The 23547-nt window shown below is 36.2% G+C and overlaps 1 protein-coding gene across 8 annotated transcripts in view; it reads right to left on the reverse strand.

The window, feature by feature from the left end:
* Window positions 1-430: 430 nt before the first annotated feature.
* LOC149717930 (Kv channel-interacting protein 4-like) overlaps window positions 431-23547 on the reverse strand; it is a 283534-nt gene continuing 260417 nt past the window's right edge. For 6 of the 8 annotated variants that reach the window (XM_089841516.1, XM_089841533.1, XM_089841524.1 and 3 more), the window contains 5 exons: window positions 23151-23228; window positions 5752-6023; window positions 5471-5683; window positions 5090-5152; window positions 431-4993 (listed from right to left, as the gene is read on the reverse strand). In XM_089841516.1, coding sequence (XP_089697642.1) covers window positions 4946-4993; window positions 5090-5152; window positions 5471-5683; window positions 5752-6023; window positions 23151-23228 — 674 coding nt within the window. In that variant the 3' untranslated portion in view covers window positions 431-4945. Of the gene's footprint in view, window positions 4994-5089; window positions 5153-5185; window positions 5684-5751; window positions 6024-13671; window positions 14384-23150; window positions 23229-23547 lie in introns of those variants that run through there. The other 2 variants (XM_089841507.1, XM_089841506.1) reach the window with 2 other exon arrangements.

The following is a 23547-nucleotide window of genomic DNA, read 5'->3' on the forward strand; positions in this document are numbered from 1 at the left end:
ACGCACAGAAACTACAATAAAACACACAAGAACTACAATAAAACGCACAGAAACTACAATAAAACGCACAAAAACTACAATAAAACGCACAGAAACTACAATAAAACACACAGTTCAAACTAAAACTGAAACTCTTACTTATACTAAAACACAAAAAAAACAGTATAACAGCGTAAACACACCATAAAACATCATAAAAATCAATAAATGGCATACTTTACAGAAGCTGGTCCAGCAGTTACGGCAGATGAGATTAAACAAGACGGGTTGGTCCATATTAAAGCTCCATTGAGTGAAGTATACTTTATGACTTAATAGTAATAATGAACTTTTGATAGTGTCTACACAAACAGGAAACTCTTTTCGGTTTGCCGGGCAACACCCGTCGTTAGCTTAGATAGTTTTTTAAAAATGAAAGAAAACGGTCAGAAACATGGAACAATATTTTTATTATTGTCGTAAAATTTTATATCACGTCCCCATTTAATGACAAAAACCTCCTAAAGTCAAGATTATTTTCTAGAGAACGTTCTCTCCGTATCAACAGTTTTAGTCGAGTTTGTCGATTTTTAAAGAAAAAAATATTTACAAATAACATTTTATTTTTTATGGGGTATTTTTGTTTTTAAAGTTTTCGTATTTTTAAAAAAACAACCAGAAAACAAACAAATGAAATGAATTGTATTATACTCTTTTTTTTTTTTCAAACTGAAAAAAGTTACGCGATTTTTAACCGAATGACGTGTGAAAAACGTTTTTTGAGCATTTTTTATTTTTATTTTATATTTATTTATATAGAGAAGAAATTAGCTTATTTCTTTCCAAACGTTTTAGGCTGAGTGGTTTCTTATTTTCTTTTTTTTTTTTTTTTTTTTCAATTTCGAACCCACCACTTTTTAAAAATTAATCGAAGGTTTTTTTGCTTTGGATTAAGTTTGTTTGCATTTACAGATTTATATTTAAACGTTAATTAAAACTTTAAATCTTCATTAAATCTATCGTACAGACTTTAATAATTAGTGGTTTATGCTAGAATTAGTCTATTAAGTTTTCTAGAGACGCGTAAATGTATGGGGAAGGCGAGAATCCAATTGGAAAACATCAGTGACGCGTTTCAAAAAGTGTTCCACGCCATCCATCTTTCGTGTCTTTAAATAAAACATTTTAACCTATTTTTCAATTTAATTTAAACTAGAGATTTAGAAAATTTCCTTTTTTTTTTTTCCAATTCCCGTTTATTAATTCGTCATTTCGTCACTAAATAGAAAAATGGCAACTGCCGGCGGCACTTCAAGGGTCTACGTGTCTTTGACCATTGCTTGGCTTTGACAGCTCATTTGAAATAACCAATGAACTGTCGAACCAAAGCCATAATCAAAACAAAGTATGGCAATAGAAGTGCCGCCATTAAAAAGTGCATCGTTCTAGTTAACCTTTGGTTGAATTAAGAACCTATTTAAGACCCGAGAACGTACGTTCAAAGATAAGAGTTGGGCTATTCCCCTCCCCCACACTATTTTCTGGTTCTGGTTGGATCCCTCACGCACCGTCGTCGCCATATTGCCTAAAGTGTGAACTTATGGAAAGCTAATTAAGATTCTCAGATCTTATATATGTTCTTGGTTCGTTAATTACGAGTGACGGACTTTGAGAACTAAGAAACATTTTACCTAAATATTTAAATTGAATTTGTTATAATTTAAAATGATTTTTTTTCCTGTTTTTTAAATTGTAATTAACTTAATTAGGGTTATCTAGATATTTCAAAATTTTTGTCCAAGGCATTAAAACTCTTCATTCGGAACGCTCCCCGACAACTTCTAAACATATTCCCTATTTTCAATCAATGGGGTATTATTATTTTTCTTGTTTATTTATTTTAATTAATTCTTCTCTGAATTATTTATTATTTTTTTCATTTATTAAAGAAGAGTCAAATCTATAGATATTATTATAATTTTAATAGAGTTATATATATTTATCGATTGCGCAATATCGAGTAAAGATTTGGTTTTTTTATTTTCTGAAGGGGTGGGGGGGGGGGTTCGAGAAGAGGGCGCAGTTTCCTAGATGGGAGTTGGGTATTTAAGTTTAGTAGATTTTATCTAATTATTTTAGGAGCGCCATCTTTGGGTTGGTTCTTAGTATTAATAAGGGAATTATTTTGGTATAATTTAATTTTTTGGGGGTTTTTTATTTATTTTTTTTTTAAATTTTAAACTTGTTTTTATTTCTTGTATTCTAACGATTCTTATAATAGCTTATTCTCGAGTATTTTAACTTTTTTGTTTTTAAATTTATTTTCTCTCTTATTAAGAGTTAATTTGAATTATTTTAACTGTTTTTTGGTATTTTATTTTTATATTATTTACCTATTTTACAATCAAATTATGTTTAGTAAAACATTTTACGGTTTGCATCCGAAAAAACACCTTTATTGTTATCTATTTTGGTTTATGATTGAATTTAGATTTTTTTTTTTAGTTTTAGTAAGCGATATCGCTATTAGCTATATTTTAATTTTAATCAGAAGTAAAGTTATATAACCAGATATATTTTGGTTGTTAATTTTCCATGACCGAATGACATTCGCCTATTTTTTTTTTTTTTTTTTTTTTCGTAATTTCTAGTTAGTATCAAATTACTTCTGAATGAACAATTTTACTTTTGTTTACAGTTAAAAATTTTCACTATATTTTAGTCCAGGGGTCAGATATTCGGTACGTTTAATTTAGTTTAATTACTGCTCGTTAGTAAAGTAATTAAAATGCATTTTCAATTAGTAATTCGCCACGTTCTCTAGTGCTCGGATTCAAGCTTAGAGATTATTTAAGACTTTAAACAGATTTTAGACATTTTTTAACAGGATTTTAAACAGATTTTAGATAAAGATTTGTACTAGATTTTAAACAAAAACATTGATGTTTCTACGGATTTTAAAACCAATATTTGAGACTTGTACAAGATTTTAAACAAATTTTTAAATATTTTCTTACCTTAATATCTGAACCCCAGACTAATAATATTAAGAGTTTTTAATTACCTTTCCTGATGCTTCTAATATTAGGCAATTCATTTTGAAAATTAAAACAAAACCAAATTGAAATTCCGTTTGATATTGCATAGAGGCTCGTAGTAATTATTGTATTGACTTTGGTATTTTTGAATTTTAAATACCAATTTCAAGGCAATATTAATCAACCAACTTCGTCAATATCAAACCGAATTATATCCCTTTTCTTTCTTTTCTTTTTTTTTAATACCCCTAAAAATAAATAATTTTAAGTATCTTATATACATTATTGTTTTCTGTTTCGCGTTAAGATTGGCTTTTGCTTTTTTAAAAAAAAAAAAAACATTGCTTGTAAATCATCGTATTTGTTTCTCTTTTTCTTTAGAAAAAATTGCCACGAAGAAATTATTTAATCGGTTAATTGATTGTTTCCTTTTTTTCATGTTTAGGTTAAAACGCGGAAAGTTTCATTTAATTATTAAATAATTTATCAGTTCAGTAACAAAAGTAGGAAAAAAGACCATATTTTTTTTATATAAGAAATCGGAATATTAGAATTCCTAGAAAAATCGTTCCCCGATTTTATAATAACACCTTTTTTTTCACGAATTTTTCGTCGTATTTTGTTTTATTTCATCGGTATTACTAAAATTACGCGAGAGAAACCTAAATTATTTATTTATTTATTTATTTTTTAGCCATTTTGTATTTTGACTTATTAATTTCGATTTTTGTATTTTACGATCTTTTATTTTTAATTTTTTTTTGTAGGTTGTCGAGTATCTCGCTTAAAAGTTTATCTTGTAGTCGAAAGCGCGCGAAATATTTTTAATTATTTTAAATAGCTAGGCCTACTGTGAAGTTAAATTTGATTGATTTTCATTTATATATTATTTTCAAAGTTCTTTTTCCGTGTTTTTTTTTTTTGTTGGAATTTTTTTGGTTTCCCCTTTTTCAGCAAAATTTCACCGCGATTGAAACAGTGAATGAAAAATTTTCACCGTTTTCATTAAATTTCGAACGTTTCTTGTTTCGAAGATTAAAATAGTTCAGAAATGCTTATTCTCTCTCACTTATAATTTATAATACTTTTCGGTTAATTCTTTCATTAAGAATAATAATAAAAAAGAGTTAATTAAAGTGAAGGGGTTAATGAAGGGATTTTTAATAATATGTTGTACTTAATTAGTCGTCGTTGTGTGCATTTTTTTTTTTTTTTTTTGGAATTCAACTTTTAAAAGTTTATTTTCAGTGTTTGTTGTCGCGACTATTTTTGCAAATTCATTTTTCCCTTGGCTCGAATCGTTATTTTTCGCAATTTCGCCACTATTTTTTCAATTTGGCACTCGCGTTTTTGGTTGATTTCGAATTTCAGGGATGTATACGCGACGCCTTTCCTTTTCCTTATTAATTAACGTCCTTTAAAGTAATTATTACCACCGGTAATTAACCCAAAAAACTTAGAAAAAAAAAAAAGCTGAAAAATTTTCACGTCTGAACTTTTAGAAAACCCTTGAAGCCTAAATTTTTTACAGCCGGGAATGAATGAATGAATTAATGAATAGAGAATTATTAAAATTAGGCAGAAATTGTTAATTACGAGTCGTTTTCATTAGTCCTTAGATTAATTGGGGGGTGAACGAAATGTTTTTCGCGCCTCTTCTCAGCAGCACCTTTTTTTTGGTTTTTAAATATTTTGTTTAAGTTGGATTAGTTTATGTTTTTATCTAAAAATGAGGCGGCCATTTTGTTTTATAGTGATTACTTAGCGAAAAAGTAGGAAATCTCACGGGATTACTTTTCTATCGCGTCGTTGGGAGTTCTCGGGGAGGGGGGGGGTAGTCCGCGCGGGGGGAAACGGGGGTCCTCGGACCCCTCGTACCCCCTTTTTCTCGATTGGGCTACTCGACGTCAAGAGAAGATGACCACCAGTCACAACTCGGTGTTGAAAACCGTCATTGAGTGCTTAATGTTTTCATCCTACCAGTGAATTAGATAGAATTAACCAGGTCCATTAATTAGAATTAAACCATGGTTAATTCGGGGGTTAAACGGGACAAAGTATTTGTTACTTACCCTGGAACAAGAATCCAGGAATTCGTCAATGGTCACTACTCCGTCTTTGTTGAGGTCCAATTTCTGTCGGGACAGTAAAATATTTGTGATCGAGAAATTTCTATATTGAAAATCCTTGACCTCTCCAGCTTATCTCTGACCAAATTTTCCGAATATCCCTGGGACCATTTTAAGGTGTTTACCAGAGCCCACTTCATGATAACACTTGCAGCCCATTTTTTAGCATTGCTCGAAACAATCATGGTTTGATATACCAAACTAAATCCCTGACCTTTCCATAACTTTGTAAGAAAAAATTCTAATCCTTGACTTACTCCCACATTTTCCAAATCCCTGACTTATTCAGGTTCCGTACGAAGAGTGGAATGACGAGTTTCTTACCTGGAAGACCCTTTCAACGTGGTCCCTCGTCGTATTCTCTTCAACTATTGGTTCGCACGTCCTGCCCACGATGTCGTAGATCGCCATCACTATTCGGGTCATTTCGTCCTTGGTGATGAAACCGTCGCCGTTTATGTCGTACAAGTTGAAAGCCCAACGGAGTTTCTCTTGAAGACTGCCACGCGCCAACACGGACATTCCTATTACGAAGTCCTGGACGCCAGTACTTAACCGTCAGACCGGGGTACGAAGTAAGATATAAGACATTTTTTTTCGCTTACCGTGAAGGTGATGCCACCGGTGTGATCTTGGTCGAATGTGTTGAATACAAAATGAGCGTACTGACTGGTATCGGCGCCACGTGGGAAGAACTGGGCGTAAATACCTTTAAAGGTATCTTCTCTTACCATCCCGGACGGACACTCCTGTTTGAAGCCGCGGTACATCAACTGCAACTCTCTCTTGTTGAATTTAGTCAACTCGCAGAGCGTGTCGATCGCTTCGGGCTTATAGTGGACTGTGTCCCCCGTCATCTCATCAATATCGCATTCCGCTAATTACGAGAAGAAAAAAAAGAAAAATTTATCATTAAGCGTCGTAATTAACGCGGGAAAAGTACAGAAAATCATACTGAAGTTGAGGTACACCCCTTGACTGAGCAAACAATTTTTTGAAATAATGATTCTTGTTGTCACTAAAGCGAGCCCCCACCCCCAAATAGCACTAATGAACTAACTTTATGCCCGCGTGTTCTTGTAAAAGGTTATAATCTTAATAACCAAAGAGAAACATTGCGGCAAAGTTTAATTTCGGTTCCTTGAGGGGCTCAAACCGAAATGATTGGCTATTGAAGGGTGGTCTTATAAGCTTTAATATTCTTGTCTTAGAGTAATGAAAAAAATTAGGCCTCATATCCTTTCAAATGTCGGTTAGGGTTAAGCCTTTTGAACTTTGCCTTATGACTAAGCCTCAGCGAGGGAAAGAATTTTTAGGAATCCGGTCGGGGAATCTTTGTACGATTTTTAATAAAGATTTCCCCCAACCCTAGAAGGAGGGCGTAGGCGCTCCCATCATCTCGGAAGGATCTATATATATACGTATAAAGAATAAGGATGAATTCCGAAGGGAGCGAAAGAGGTAATGGCACTAAGGTTTGTTTGAAAGTTAAGAAAAGTAGGTTGTTTATGATGTTCGCACCATCATTCGGCGAGTAGTAGAGATGGCTTTTCAAGAAGAGACATTCCAAAGAGCGCCGGAGCCTTCTGTGTCTATATTTAAGACCTACGACACGCATTTTGGCCTAGGAATGCGTGTCACGTGGTATCATTTGGGGAGAAAGACATCGTCGCCCACAATTATATTAAATATATTCACAAAGACTCCCCCCCCCATATCCTCGCCAATACAAAGTTTTTGGCCAGAAATAGTACGTACAAAACGTACTTAAATACTTAACTTCTTCGGAATTGAAAGGCTGGTGAAACAATAAAAAAATGAAGTCGCGATACTTAAGCCTGATAGTAAATTCCCAAATAATACCTGGGGCTTAACCTACCGTTAGCCACAACCTTAGAATTGACCAAATTATCCACAAAAACTATAAGACCAAAGTTTGGTTTCTTTTTTTAACTTGGCTGTAACTTGGTACATTTCTAAAACCGCAAACCAACAAAAATATAAAAGACACCTTTCTTGCCTGTCCTTCCAAGTCCTCCTCCACCCGAACCCGCGGTAGTCCTGACCGTTTGCATAGTTCTCGAGTCAAATAACGTACAATCTTCGAGAAGCCGATACGATCTTACTAGCTATATCCACGTTTTTCTTTAAAAAAAAAGATTCCAACCCAATCTTTTAATCAAAATTAGGTTTAGGACGCCGCGACTAGCGGAACTGATTCGGTAACGTTAGGACGCGATAACCCACGGTTTTACACTGATTAAGGAACGCGTCCCGATGTGACTAGCTCAAAGACTGAATTAAAAATTATTTTAGGGCAGATGAATTTAATTCTTATCTCGCAGTACCGACGTACGACCTCTTTAAAGAAAATCGGAGAGAATCTAAACAGGCTGTTCCGTAACCGTCTTCCACGCCACGATAACAATCGACTCGGTTATAGTTTAAAAGTTTGTAAGTTAAGGAAGCCCTCCTAGGTTTTGGTACTTGTACTGGATGGAGCGAATGAAAGAACTAGATTCTACCGACCTTCGTCTCTTAGTGTTTTATTAAGAAATGAGGCTACGAAGTATAACGTTAGCGATTTTGAACAAGCGCCAAATTTAGGACTGGTCCTTTATCCTTTAGTATATATATTGCTTATGTAGTGTACAGAATTTTTCCCTTCATCTATGCTAAAAAGCTTCTTGGAACAAATCCCGAAAAACACAAACTAGTATAAGGGTATTTCGTAATTATAAGCAAGAAAGAAAAAAAACTATACTTAAGAAGGCTGTGGTTGAGATATTTCACGAGTCTAATGTACTCCGGACAAAGGACAAGGCAACCACTAAGTTTAGTTTAACGAGGTCAGTTTCTAACTTAACAGAATTTTTTGTTATTGTTTGTTCGTTTAATTACCATAGTATTTTTCAGGAGATAATAACTTAGGAGTGACCAATTAAATTTGTTATTCACCTAACGTAGGATTTGGTCATTCCTTAAAGTAAACATAAATAATTCACCAACTAAGATATGTTAAAAATGGTTGAATCGAGAAAAACATGACTTGAAATTTTGTTGTTTCAGGTATTCTGATACTTGCCCTGTTTACTATCAACTTCAACGGAAAAAATGGACTGGAGTAAATAATATAAATTGAAATCTCACGATTATAGTTATGAAACGTATTCCCGAAAGCTGCCATGTGTATACAGAGTAATTCGCCTCTCGCAAATTTCAGGAATTGATGAGAAAGTTGGGGTGGTAATAACGAGCTGGGAGGTTTTTTTTTTAAAGGGTTTTCTTCTTTAACAGAGAAAGGTTAGTTGTCTTTCCACATGACATAAACTTGGCAAAGTTCTTCATGGGGTGAGATGAGAGACCGCGTCACAAAAGAGTTTGTTTGATACGTTGTCTAGAGATCGTTTAATTAGAACACTCCTCAAAACGCACTCTCGCGAAGATTAGTATCGCCAATTAAATAAACAGCAGCTCCTCAAGCTTTTAACATTGTTTCTTCGCCGCGATTAATAACGCACCAAGATCTTACCTAACTTTGTCTTAAATCAAAATACAAACCGGGATTAAACTAGAAATGATTAAAGAGTAGAAATACCCAAATTTTCACCAGCGAACCTAAAAAACTTGGACACAATTTCACCGATGGTGGGAAGAGAAATCTAGGTTTTGACCGAACATTGTTCAAAAGCCAATTGCGGGGATTGGGAACGTTATAGAAGACCCTTAGATTATCTGGAACTAAGATCCGGCGTAGACAATTAAAAATTCATAGAGTAAAGTCGATAATGAGCTTAAAATTGGAAGTTCCGTTTTACATATAGCGAGAGTACGTCAACTAGAACTCAAAGTAAAACAGTTCTAAGGCAAACCAAAGATGTCTTATACGGGTTCTCGGTTAAGCTAATTGTATACTAATTGTGGAAGACTTTGAAGTTCACGTCAAATATCCCTATGAAATATTTTTTGGTTCATCCAAAGCGGAGCGAACGATTTCACCTGACGGTTGCGTTTATTCTTGCTCAGCAGCAGTCCCATTTTCTTACTCCCCGAGAACCTTGAAGATGTTACCCTCATTCAAAATTATCGCTGACTATGTCCATCGCCAGTTACGCTAAATTGTATTATTCCACCCACACCAACGCGTACCCATCATCACCTTGCAGTTTATACCTATCAAGTAAGCACTTACGTATGCCAATTACTTGAACCTTGCTAGGGGGGACCCGGCCTTTTTAAAGATAAGATTCTGATGTCTTGGCTTTTTGAAAAAGTGTTACGAGGTATGTCAAGGTGTCTCTGATAACCAGAGTACCTGTTTATTAAGAAATATAATTAAAATTAACTACAATAATCTCATTACGAATCAATTCTAGAATTACCCAGATACGTTATACGTTCTTTCTGAATTAATATTGGTATATAAGAGGTGCGGGGATATTATTAGCGTCGAGGTTACCATGGGAACGACAAGAAAGCTTATGGACGCGCTGCCCTTAAATACGAGGTCAAAGATAATATACAGAAAGGCAGGCCGGGTAAAGAAAGTGTTTAGTAACGTTTTTTCCGCGTCTCTATGTAGCTCTTTCTACATATATTACATATGAAACTGTGAATGGAATTTATATTACGTGACCTAAAATCATTAAGGGTGTAACAACCAAAAATGCAATTTTTTTTGGAGAAAAACCAAAATGACAGGTTCCAGAGTTGAGTTTGGACGATACAATCTGACCCACCCCGAGCAATGGTGAAAACAATACCATTCAGTTACGTGAGCAAAACGAAACGAAACGAAAAATAAACAAGAAAATTTAATGATATAAAAATAGCAGAAAGGCTGTCTAGTCCTCTTGATCTAAAGCAATTTAGAAAATGAAATAAGAGTTTAACACCGATTAACCTTTGAAACCTCATTTTAATATTAAATGATAAGTATCACGAAAAGTAAATTATATAGTTTAGTATTTGATGAGTTAATGGAGCGATAAACTCACAATTTTTCAGCAGTGGTTTTACGTATAATTAGTTTCGCGTGTTCATACGTCATAGGCGTCAAAAAGGGGGCGTGAAAAAGGCCGAGACCTAAGTTACATCGGGTCAAAATTTGTAATATATTTTCAGAATTTTTCTCATTTGAATTTCAACAGGGATACATAAATTCTAATGCAAATATATACTGCAAAGGGGGGGGGGTGTTGCATTTTTCGTTTCTTGCCATAAATATATATATATGGTGGTTTTGGTTTCCGTCACTTTTACGACTGAGGACCTCAATATACAAAGTGCAGGCCTTTTTCGATTTTCTTAAATAAAGTTTAGCTTAAAATAAACAAGAAATCTTAATCTCCCCTCGCTCGTGATTGGCTACAGAGATTGGCATAAATAACACCTTATAATGTTAAACCTAAATTAAAACTCGCAGCGTTGCACCAACAACACTAAGAACTACATTGGGAGTTAGAGAAAGAGTACAATAACACAAATTAACAAAAACAAAAATATGTAATGTAAATATCCTCAATACACAAGAGCTCTACCCTTTTGTAGAAAACATTAATTTCACCTCCCCATAAACAGGGGATACATTTCTTATCCCAGAAATATAGCATCATTTTATTTCAGTCATTTCGGGCCGATTGCCGATTGCTTCTCCTAAATATAAAAGTCTCTATCTATAAACCTATAAATTTTCTCTCCGAGTAAGAACTCGTCCCGGGACTCAATCAACAAGTTGAGCTATCCCGAAAAAAAAAGTGTCCCCAGAATTGTCCAGCTATGAAAAGAGCCTCGTACAAGGGGGAGATATCGTTAGGGGGCGCCCCTATGTCTGAGTCTTCCCGGCTCACCAACTTAAGCTTCCACACACACACAAAAAAAGTCATCCTTTATAGATATATATTTTTTCTATCCATGACCTCCTTAATTCTCTTAGGGATGAGCTTTTTCTACGAAAGGTTCGAGCTGAATCGCGCCCCTCTATGAACAGAGTTTAAAGTTAGACGCTAAGGAAAGGTAGCTCGCGTATGGGCCTGAAATGGTCTATAGTGTTTTTGTTTCATATTGAGATTTTAGCTTAGCGAAAGCCAGGGAAGCTCATTAAGAAATAGGCTTAAGCTACCTTTGACTTTGGTAGAAACTAAGGGTTGAAAAATCGCTTAGGTTGATGCGGAGTCACGCTCGCCTTATTTACCGCTGTCCCTATCCTTTGTTAATCTTGAACAATGTGGGCCCCCGGGGATCAACTATCTCACTGGTAATGAACAGTTAACCCTAACATATCCCAAAGGCGTTTTTACCTTTAGACACGTTGAACTTTACCATTGGGACACACTCTATTGCTCAGTAATAAAAGGACACCCCCAACTTCATCCCAAAGCTCTTATATACGTATAGTATATCGATGATCAATTTTTCTTAGAAGAACTTTTGGGAAAAAAGTGTAAAAACCCCGTTAACTCCTTCATAACACCTCTCTCATTTTATATATATATTTTTTTATTATTCCTGCCTGTCATCTAAAAGTACACCGGTGTCGTCTTTTGGATTAATCATTGTGGTGGAAAGGTTCTGAAAGCGTTTAAGACCTTCTTAACGTGGTGGGATTTTGGTGGTGCGGCTTTACATTGCTAATATTGGATTTGGCTATCTATTTTTGGTAAAATTCAAGGTTTTCTTAAAGAACAAGAAATGTTTCAAGGGTATGCTCCCAATTAACCCAAAACCATTTCTCCCAATTCTCACTTAACTCAAAAATATTTTGGTTCCCATTTAAACGAAACGCGTTTCTCCCAATTGCCACTTAACCCAAAAACTTTCTAAATCTAGCGTTTTTTAAGTATAAAATGATTATACCTTTCTTTTGTGATTCTTAAGTGTAAAACCGTTAAAAATTTGTAAATTTTTTAGAAGGGCGCAAAAAATGATTAGACTAATTAATCTTTTTAGTTTTCGTATATAATGGGGTTACAAACATGCGATTGTTGTATTCGTGTTTGATTTCGTCACAGGAGTGGGTTAGAACCTCGAAGGATCGACTTGTTCCGGTTATTGGTGGGCGAACGATGATGTTGAAGAATACTGGCGTTGCCCTTTTAGCGAGTGCAAGGTTACGGCAGGTAGCGATGATCAGACTATTCTTTTAAGCGAAAAACCAGCATTACCATGGAATTAATCATTTGGAAGTTGCGAAAAAACGGGTCCTCAAGAAGTTGAAGAAAGAAGTCGCGGACAACCCATTGAAATCTGTTTTGGAGGTATGAACTGTTTTTGCCTGTATTAATCTCCATGATTCAACAGATTCACAGTGAAGTTCGGGCAGAGTCAATTAATGGAGCCGAGAATGAAGATATAGTTCGTCAAGCTTTCCCTAGTCATTATCAGTGCGAGTCATCTTTAAATCGGAAACGTGCTGAAAATCATCCTAACAACCCATTAACTCGTGGAGCTATCGAACTCGTCGGTCAGTGGACAAGGACTACATCTGAGCGTAATTTTCTGTTATTCAACGAAGGCGACGAAGATAAGATACTCATTTTCGGAAATTTGGTTTTAATTTTGAATAGTAAAAATGTATACGATACTTATTTTAATTTTGGGAGAAATAAATATTTGGGTTAAAAATCATTGGGAGAAATAATTTTGGGTAAACTGGGATAAGTAGCGTTTGGGAGAACTATTTTGGGGGAAATGGGACAGAGTTAGGTACTTGATTTCAGGAACTTGGGATAGAGGTTTAAATTTGAAACAGAACACAATATTAATATTATTCACACATAATTTAACAGGAGTGTGGCGCACTGTGGCGCACTCTTGTAAGCCAAGCTTCTGGGCGACAAAATTTAAGGGAATATAACACCAATCAGACATTTTAACCTGTAGGTGCCGACTTCCTCGTGTCCGCCATTGGTGATTGTTGTATTATTTTGAGAAATAATAAAATGTCAATAAAAGATAGGGTTTTGAAACATGACTTGCTAAGAAAACTATCGCCTTCTTTCATAACAAAACTTAACGATAACCGAACAAAAATAGACGTAATTCTTAGAAAAGGATATACTTAACCTCTATAACGAGTTATACTAGAGTTATTGGATTTTTAAAAGCATTCGAAACAATGTGCCTAACTAAACCTTGGCGTTTTGGTACTTACGCGTATAATTTTAAACACGCTATATGCATTATGTTTTTTTTTCTAAAAAAAAATAATCAGAAAGAGACTGGCGAGTTAAAGTTGCCACCCAAAATTATTGGACTGCATCAAGTAGTTTCGCGTGTTTAGACTTGGCCGATATAATCCGAAACCTTTCAAATGGTATATTTTAACCTTCGATACAAAAACCTTACATGTTCCCTATACTTGGGCTGACTCAAAGTCGTAAACAGAACTATTATAAGTAAATGTAAACCAGCGCGTATCGGTAGTAGTAGCTTTAGCTTTAAGGGTATCAGAGTGTAAATAGCTTAAACGATATAGTTACTCCCTTTAAAAAGGGAAGCTGATAAACTATAAAGGAAATTCTTACATTCGGGTTCCTTAATCCCGGACCAGGCTCCCCGTAAGTACTTCCAAAGTCTACCGCGAATGGAAATGTGTCTGTTAAGGTTGGATTGGGCCACCGAGGAAGATGAGGCGTTTTTACCACCACGTTCACCACCGGATGAAGATTGTTTCGAGGCACTAACTGAAGGCTGGTTAACGTTACTCGAATGAACGTTCGATAGGTTGTACGGCCGGATGGACTTGGTCGGGGCCGTCGAGTGCGAGGACACCATACCGTACATGGTGAACGAGGAGGGTTAAAGCGGCGGCCGGGACCAACGGGAATTAGGCTTACGGACCCGCGACTTTGACGGGACTCCGTGGTCACCGACGTTCTAGCCGGAGGCGATTTACTCGCGCCAGCCTCGCCCTGTAGTAGTTGTACGTCGACACACCACAATTCGCGATCCCGGACGTCGCGAGTTGTAAAACTGCACGCGCTTTCACTTCCTCTCGAAGACGCGTGACTCAAATGACCGCGCTGGTCGACCGACAAAATACCAACTGCGCTTTAGAAACTTCATTTCCCGAGGCTAAGGGAAAAAAATCTCAATTTTTACGATTCTCATCCGGAACTTTGAGGGGAAAAAACCCCAAAAATTAAGTCAAAAGTTAATGATTTCTTCCAAGAATATTGTTTATCGATTTTTGCTAACTTTAAAGGATAAGTATCACGGTACGTAAAGCGTTGTTTTTGATAAAATACCAAAAACAAAGGTATTTCTAATATTTTTAATCGTCTCTTCTTAACAAAAGTTCATAAAATTTTGATAGAAAGTTTACGAAGTAGAACTGATCACATTTTAGATCTTTTCTGTCTAATGGTATAAAAGTGACGTCAACGTTACGATACGGACGTAAGCTTACCTTGAAACTACAGTATTTATAAATAAGTATTCCATCGTGTCACCATCATCGACAATTCCATTTAGAGAATCATAACTTTTGAAGCGATTTTGACCTAACCGCCTTCATTTTTATGGCTATTCGATTACCACGCTTTACAATTACGAGACTGCTCCTTGATTTTGAATTTTTGGACGTTTAAATCCGCCAGCGGGAACAATTAGGAAAGGTGCCAAAAGCAGAACCGACTGGCTATTAACACGCTGTTAAACGCGAAAGAAGGTGTCGAAGTAGAACTTCCCAAAAAAAATATCGAAGAAGGTAACAAGGTATCGGAGGCAAAAGGAACCACTTGTTGCGACGCTGCTGCTATATACCTAAGGTTTCTTTCTTCGGGGGCCTTATTTCTTGGCCTTACGGGAGCGGAACACGCTAAATTCTCTTCTCTTCTCCTCTCAGGCTCGGCCTCGCCGCTATTCAATCACTGTAGTGTTGAGGAGACCGAATATTCTCCCCAATAAAATCTACGACAGCAGCGCCTCGACTTCAGTCTCGAGCCCTATCAGGCCCCGGTCAGGGTAATTGAGTATAGCGTCGTCAGAAACTCTTCTACGTCACAGATGCAATTATAAGCGGGTTCACCCTTTGCATTACTTTGCTTTCATTTTCTTCTCTTAGTACCAAGAGTAGATCTGGCATAAAACGCGCGAAAACAGACGCCAAACTTCGAGTTGAAACCGGGGCCTTACTCACGAACAGCTAAGCCTAAGCCTGTATTTCATTTTTTTTCTCAACACCCAACTTCTCCAGTTGTCCTATCAAAAGCGGAAGCTATTCTCTCCATGGACGTGCGTATAACGTGAGAGTTGAGGGAGTACTAGCTTCGTATCCCATATCACCCCTAGAAGAGTCATACAGAACTCCGCTTCCTCGATGTGACTATGGACAAAGGCTTATGTCACTCTCTCTCTCTGCTTTTTTTCCCCAGCTCTTTTATTAAAAACAAGATGAGAGAAACTTCACTCTATGCAGGGTTGAATCCGACTGACGGACGGAGGGATTTAGAAATGAACTTTCCGCACCGCAGGAAAAAAAAGGGGGGGGGGTGAACGTCCCTCCTCCTCCCACGCGCGCGCGATAGAAAATGAAATGGGATTGCGCGGGAAAACGCTCGCGCGCGCCTTGATATTAAAACTGTTATATCGGAAGAAAAAAGTTCAATATCATTTGCAATTGGATTAGGGTTAGGAAATCAGCTAAGCTATAAGAGAGAGAAAATGCATGGCTTTCGATAAAAGTTAATGCATATATTAAGGAGATTGAGCAATTGTTCTCGCTTCAAGTTGCTCGCTTATTTAGGTTACGGAGCAGGCGCGTTATCAGGACTCAATAATGGAATTAAAAACGCTCAAGTAAAACTTTCACCCAAAAAATAAACCCCCCATTTGAAATCATTTTCCAACTGCTATTTTCAAAAAAGTTATAAAATAATTTAACTATTATTCAGACCAAGTTCAGATTGCAAACAGTTGAATAGTTAGTTTATATCGTAAGGTTATTAATACTATTATAGGTACTGTACAAGGTTGATACGCAATTTTTTTTTTCGCGCCAAAACTGAACTCTCGGGGTTTCGTACTTGTATGGTGGGGTGCGCGAGCGAGGTTGTCGTTACCTTGACAACCCTTTTATAGGGTAAAAGCGGGACCTTTCGCGAACAAAACATATTTATACGATCGTTACATAGGTAGGAAAAGTCGCTGGCCAAGTGATTAATAGCGAGAGAGCCACCGGTCAATATTCCACCCACACTAAGTGAAGTTCCGCTCCTCCCCCTTGCCCCCCCACCCCACGGTCTCTTTCTTCCCTTTCAAATCGCTGTATTACGAGAGACAGAATAGCCCGGCCTGCTAGGAAATATGTCAAAATAGGTTTGTTGCCTTGCAACACGATGGGGATACCAGAAAAATCCCAAATCCAATTGATCAAAATTGCTGACACTCTCATATAGAACACTTCACATATTTTTGAAGGTCGCTTTGCAAGAATTAACCCAGAAAATAATAAAAGGAAACTATATGGTATAGTAGAAAGTACCTTATATTAACTGCGAAACACTTATTTTTAAAAATGTTAAAGTGACTTTTAAAGTTTGACTTAATTAAGCCTATGTTTTCTATATAACAAACCATTTTAAATTAAGGTATTAATTAAAAAAAAATATCGTTTGTTGATTTAATTTGATTGAGAATTATTTTTTTTCGAAATATTATTTTTAGGGTACACGCCTACAAGCGAGTTTCACCGCTTTACACTTGGACTTTTCGGCCAGCCCACTTCCAGGCGCAGGGGTTCAAAGCTCCGTACTTAAAGTCAACTTTCAACGGGGAATCAAAACGAAGGTGACGTGACCCACTTCGGAATAATTAATAAATTAAGTAGTTCAAGCCATAGAAGCAACAGTCATCCGACCATTACGTAATACCGCGCCTTAAGAACCCCCGAGCGAAAAATAATATTATCCTGGTGGTAAAGAGGATATCCGGTTGGGGGAACTTCTAAAGTCCTAAGCCTTGGTTGGCGGCTCGCTAGCCAGCTAGGCCTAATTCTTTTTTTTTTTTTTTTTTTGGTGTGTGTTCTATTTCGTACTATATAGTGCATTAGAAAAAGGGCGTGGCTCTCCTCACCCGGATCTCTATTAATAATAAAAGTGGTACATAACAGACTATCAACGAGAAAGAAAGTATAGGGGAAGAAAGCTTAAGAGAGAAAGGGAGAGAGAGAAAAAAAACTTTTTGGACAATCCCCTTTCTGTCGTCATGGAGATACGATCTGAACTATCCATTGTGACTCTTTTAATAAGGCGGAAGGATACAAAAAGGTTGTATGTATAAGTCTATAGTTTTGCGAAATCTGCTAGAAAGTTCTTCATCACGCGCCACTAATCACGTGAATTGTTTAAGCGCGCGAAATCTCGAAATTCAAAAATAGGCTTAATTTTTCAAACTTATACGACGGCGCCCGTTTTATTATAAAAGAAAAATAAGAAGAAATAAGTTGGGAAAACAATGTTCAACGTGAATTTAAAAGATGAACCGCTCTATTAAGTTCAGCGTAAGTTGTTTAAGGATGTTCTTAAAAGAGTAATGGAACTAGAGTCTTAATAGGATTTGATATAGATTCATTCAATCTTAATATACGTTTAGAATTTAAGAAAACTCCTGGTAATCGGTAATAATCCTGGACCATTCCAAGATTGGACAAAAGTTTTTTTTAGAGTACGGGAAGTGAAGGGTCCCGCCTTTCACGTGTTTTTTTATTCCCGCTTTTTATCTATCCTAGAAATAGTGGTCCCTTTTTATCTCCATTTCTTGATATAATCGAACCGGACTTTATTTCTGGAGTTTTATTGGGAATTCGTTAAATTTTCACATTAATATTGAACCGTAACTAAGGCTACGATGAAGTAATAAGTATGGCTTAGATTTGACCTACAATTATATTATACTGTAGATCTTTGAAACATACGTTTAATTTAAGGGAGCGAGGTCAATATTTGCGAAGGAATTTAATAAATTCACTTTTCTCTTGGATCATCGATTGATTTTGTTCGAAACCACAACGTTAGCATTTTAGTTTCGTGTTATTATTAGCTATTACTTAAGTAAGCGTACTACTACTACTAAGAGAGTTTCTTCAGCTCTATTGTCATCAACAGAATGTTTTCTTTTCAAGTTTCCTCTCAGTGGATGAAAATAGAGATTTCAAATCAATAAAAATCAAAAGTAGATTAACCTAAAGCCTACGTACGCCGAAGTAGATAAATTCTGATTTTAGCTATACCAACTCGAGCTTAAGCGAGTTCTGTTTAGTAAAGGGAGTATAAAGTTTGGGTACATGAAGAATTTAGAATGGCACGTAACTGTCTTATGACGTAGCCATTGGGGAATAAATACTTATTGTAAATCTTTTATTGCGACGTTAAAATTGAATGGATAACTCTTGGATATGTTTAAAATTTGACGTGAACTTTGAGCAGGAGCGCGAGGTTAGTTTTTCCAGCAACAGTCTTAAGAAATCGATTGGGTTAAGGAAAGTGGATTTATCATATGGTAAGATAGGGAAGAAGCACCGTCTAGCGGTCGTTAAAAATATAAACTAAATTCATATTTAATTACGTGCCTTAAATTTTGTAAATTCATTACTTAAAAATTTTGTTAGTTTAATTTCACGTATTTTAAAATGGTTAAATTAGTGTTGAAGCGTTACGCTTGGTTTAACTATTTAAATAAACTGAACTAAACATTACTATTAATTACCTTAATTAGTATAATTGGGCGTTAATATTTACGGTTAAATTTAATTGAAGTATTGAATTATATTTAATTTCGGTTAAAACACGCGGTGGCGCTATTCAGCTAAGTTTTCCGATCGATGCCGTAAAAAGCAATCCATTTATTGATTACAAACTCAGTTTCGTAAATTCAGGGACTTATCCCAGGGATTTCAACGAAAATAGATTGGAATAATTTGAATTAAACGTCAATAACACGAAATAAAAAACCAAAAAACAAACAAAATTGACAATTTCTAATTTCCCTACGTCATGCAAACAACTTTTAAACGAAAAAAGAATTGAAGTCCTATTTTACCGAGTTTACATTCGTCTCAAGTAATAGAAAATAAATATTATAACAGCCCAAAGCTGCAAAACATAATTTAATATTCCTCTAGAAATTAGCATAAATAAAAAAACTTAACTTTGATATATATTTCGGTCTGACGGAGGCAAATACGACGAATTATATAATATGTATCTTACCCAAAATAAAATGTGGATATTTTATATTAAGCCTCATATATAAAATATGAGATTTCTTTTGATATACGATTATTTTCTTATTTTTTTTTTCTCAAAGTCTCACGTCGTAAATAGCGATAAAAAATTTAGTCTAAATGGATTGCTTTTCTAGAAATAAATAAATAAAATTTCTTTGAGAATTTCTATGGGCTATTTTAAGATTGCGATATTTCACTCTGCTCCTCGGGTTTCTTCGTACTAATATTTTAAGTAAGAAATAAACTAAAGGAAGGTTAGGGACAAACTCGCTCGAATTTTACGTGGAATTTGCTAAGAAAGCAGCGACGTCTGGTCGCAGGAAATTGCTTAAAAGCGCGCGTGTATTGATTACGCAAATTTTCCTGGCGGTGTTGACAAATTGATAGGCCTTATACTTTTCTAAATAGGGGAAACTTTTCAAAGAAAATGAAAGCCACGATATTAAAACTTTAAATCTTTTTGATCGATAATGGTGTAACGTTAACGTAAAAACTGGGGGAAAGAAAACTATTATTTCGAGGTTCTGCAACCATTATATATATATAATTTCGACAATGGTTCGCTATCCCTTCTCTCTTATTTTTTATTGCAGTCTATCCAGCTCTTAAACGATTGCATCGCTCGCTTGCCTCGCGCGACTCGAGGAAGATGGTAGAAAAAATACTACACTTTCTCCTCGATAAAGATAACAAAGATGCAATGACGTCGACAACATAAGATGAAAAAGAAAATGGGGGAGGGGCACGAGAAACAAAGCGAAGATTCTCTATAGATGAGATTGTTATTGAACTTCAGATAAAACTGGAAGCAAGGTGTAACTTAATTAAGATTCGAACTGCTAATTGTTTAAAATTCTCTTTCGGTTTCTGAAGTTGGTAAGAAAAGCAAGCATTCCAAATGATTCTGGTAACAGTATTTCATTTTAAATACCCAGGATTCTCAACCATCTCAACTAGAAAGTACGCGCGAACAAAAAAAGAAATCCCGTAAAAAGGCACAAAAACAACGAAGCCAGAGCAAAATGATATATATTGAGGCTAGGCTGACGGAATTTCTGATGTTGCCCCTATGAAATAATAAAGTTCTTATCGCAATTCCAATTCCCAAAAATAGAATAACAGAAATAAGCAAAGAGTTTCTCTCTCTCCCACCCCCCCTCGAATTGGAAGATGTAGGAAGGAAAACCGGAAAAAGAAGGTAAAAATTCTAGCAACAAAAAAATGTGGTCGGTATGGACGCGAGAGAGAGAGAGAGAGAGAGAGAGAGAGAGAGAGAGAGAGAGAGAGAGAGAGAGAAGCATTCGAAGCCATTAGAGTTTGGAGTGTTATCTTCAGTGCCGTTACTGGAAAAGGGTAGCAGATAGGAATGGAGAAACTCCAACGACCGGGGTGAAGGCGGGAAAAAAAGACTCAAATGACATTTTTACACCAGTTGTTACGTAACAATAGGAGCGACGGTCGTGAGCAAAGTGTACGTACACTCTCCATCCGCCATCTATCGATTAAAAGAAGACTGGCAGAAGAACATACGTTTTCTCCCATAGAGATAAAGAGTCGATAAATTTCCTAAGCCAAGCGTGTGGTACTGTTTCTTTTTACAAAAACACTATACGGTAGTTTGGGACAGTTATGTTCAATTTAAGGGAAGTGAATGGGATTATCTTCATTACTCTCTCACCTTGAGTGATTAAATTAAGTGTAAACATCAGAGAAGTGCGTAGACACTTGTCAAAGGACCTCCCCCCCCCCCACCTTCCAGACCAATCATGATATTAAGGTTTTGTAAAAACACCTAACTTCTATACTTCAAAGAGTTACTTCGCCCACTTTAAGGGTTTCCTCATTCTTCCTTCCCAAAAAGTCTTAGATATTATTTAAGAAAACGAAAGTCGTTGCGCAAATAGAGACATTGAACTTTAGTAACTCAAATGTTTACCGGTGAATCACACTTACAGCTTGAAAAGCAAAATATATCTGAAAACTGAGTTTGTCTTTTTTTGACGCTCAGCTACGTCTTCCGGAACTAAAATATTTACCGAAGACTAACTTTGCTTTGGATGGATCTTACGATGAAAGGAGCAGGGGTGGGAGTGTAGGGGAAAAGGATTCAGAGTAGTACGTTAGGCTTAACAAAAAAATTGGGGTAAAGATTGGAAAAATAATGGTCAGAAGTTGAAGAAAATGGATCCGTCACAACGATAATGGATTTCGCGTGTAAGTAATTATCAATCCTAAAGCCACTTCCGGTGTATAAAATTGATTTAACGGATGTTTGACTTTAAGTTGTGTACTTCCGTTTTAGGCCTAAGCCGATGGATGATGAAAGCGTGGTTCGAAAGGAAAATCGCTTTAAGAAAGGGTGTATATAGGGACTTGGTTAGCTAGGCATGCACCCGACTTAAGAATAGATATATCTTTCAATAAAAAGGTTTGGAAAAGTTGTCGAAAGGAGGAGAATGAGGAGGGTGAAAGATTGATCAATGGAAGCGAAGAAGGGTGAGAAGTAAAGAAGAGAGAAGAAAAAAAACTAGGTAGTTCTATCTAAAATTGGACGTAGAAAGAGGAGAAAGGGAACTCGCCTTCCGAATCAATTTGGAATCTCTTCTCTTTAAAACGCAATTTATTATATCCGTAATAGTATCGCCAATTTCGTATATAAAAAAAACAGAAAGCAGATTCACATCATGGAAATCACCCGAACCTATTTCCATTAACATTGAAATTGGAAATCGATAGATTACGGATCTATTTCCTTTCGGGAAGAGAAGTAGAAGTATAAAAAAAATAACCCTTTACATAAGGGAAGGAAACAATACGGAAATCTAAACCTTCCATCGAACGAACCGAGCGAACCACTGATCTACAAAGGATTGTCAAATAACCTAAAAACTGGAATATACTTTATCTTAGATATATATGCTCGATTATTTCGAATCAAAAGGCAATAACTGGAAGTTGAAAGCGATCGGATCGAGCAACATCGGGTTAAGGATGATGTCTGTCAGTGAGTGGTAAGGAGAAATCATCATCGCGACTGTCTTACTCTCCTCCGAGCTCTAAACATCTTTGATATAATGTCATCGATTGGCGAAAGCTATTTTTAGCCTTTCCCTTCTTGTCCTTGAATCAAGTTGAACGCGAGTCGCGCGGCCCATCATCGCATCGCGAACGGAGAAGCACTCGGGCAGGTGGATGAGGAGCGAAGGAGGAGGATTGTCAGAGGAGAAGGAAGTTTCATATAGAAAACGACGAACGACTTTGTGAACGAGGGCTTTTGTTAATCCCCGACAAAGGTCGACAACAGTTACGAAACAACTTGTCATTTAGACTCCCCGGCCCAAAAGAAAAGGCAGACGGCGCCAAAAAATAAAGAAACAAAATTGCCGATTAGCTTTTTGGCGTATAGCTTAGATGGACCGACAACATCAATTGTATCGAAGATTTCAATGATTCTTATTGGCTCCTTTCTGATATCGATGTCCTAACCCCCCCTCCTTTTCAATAAGGGGGTTATCAATACTTGGCGCCATTACGGAGCCATAATTTTTCTTACTTTATATCCTTTTTGTCAAAGTTAGATCGGAAGATGAACGTACTTAAAATCGAGATATTATTAGTACTTCTCGATAAATGTTCAAACAAGTTCGTCAACGCAAAGTTACAAAACTCTCCCACGCAATATTCTTAATAGTTTTTAGCGATGGACACTTAATTACCTCGGATAAGTAAAACACTCCAAACCATGACAAACTAAATCATTTTAGACGATGGACTCACCTAACGATGAAAATCCTGATCCAAAACTACTTTTCCTCCGCTTCTTGACCTGTCTAACTCTTCGGAAGACTGTGCCGACTGAAAAAGAACGCGAAATACCTCGTCAAATTTCGATAGAATTTTTGCAAGCTGTCCTTGAAATAATAGAAATATAATCCTCGATATAGGGCGTCCCTAAACCTAATTTAATCCAAGCCTGAAGATTATATAGTCTATATAGGTAAAAATAATCCCTTATTTAATCAAATCTGGCTTCTCAATCCCGGTTGGCACGTAAGCCCGCGTGCATAGGGGAAAATCCCTTTGGTAAAAGTTAAGCCTTATCCTAGTCCATACCATAGTCTACAGTATATTGAATGTCACGGGCTTAAGCTTATAGAGAAGCATATACGAGAGA

This window comes from Phalangium opilio, unplaced genomic scaffold (assembly GCF_054372755.1).
Source record: "Phalangium opilio isolate 3A_F unplaced genomic scaffold, DU_Popi_V2 ptg000003l_1, whole genome shotgun sequence".
Lineage (NCBI taxonomy): Eukaryota > Metazoa > Arthropoda > Arachnida > Opiliones > Phalangiidae > Phalangium > Phalangium opilio.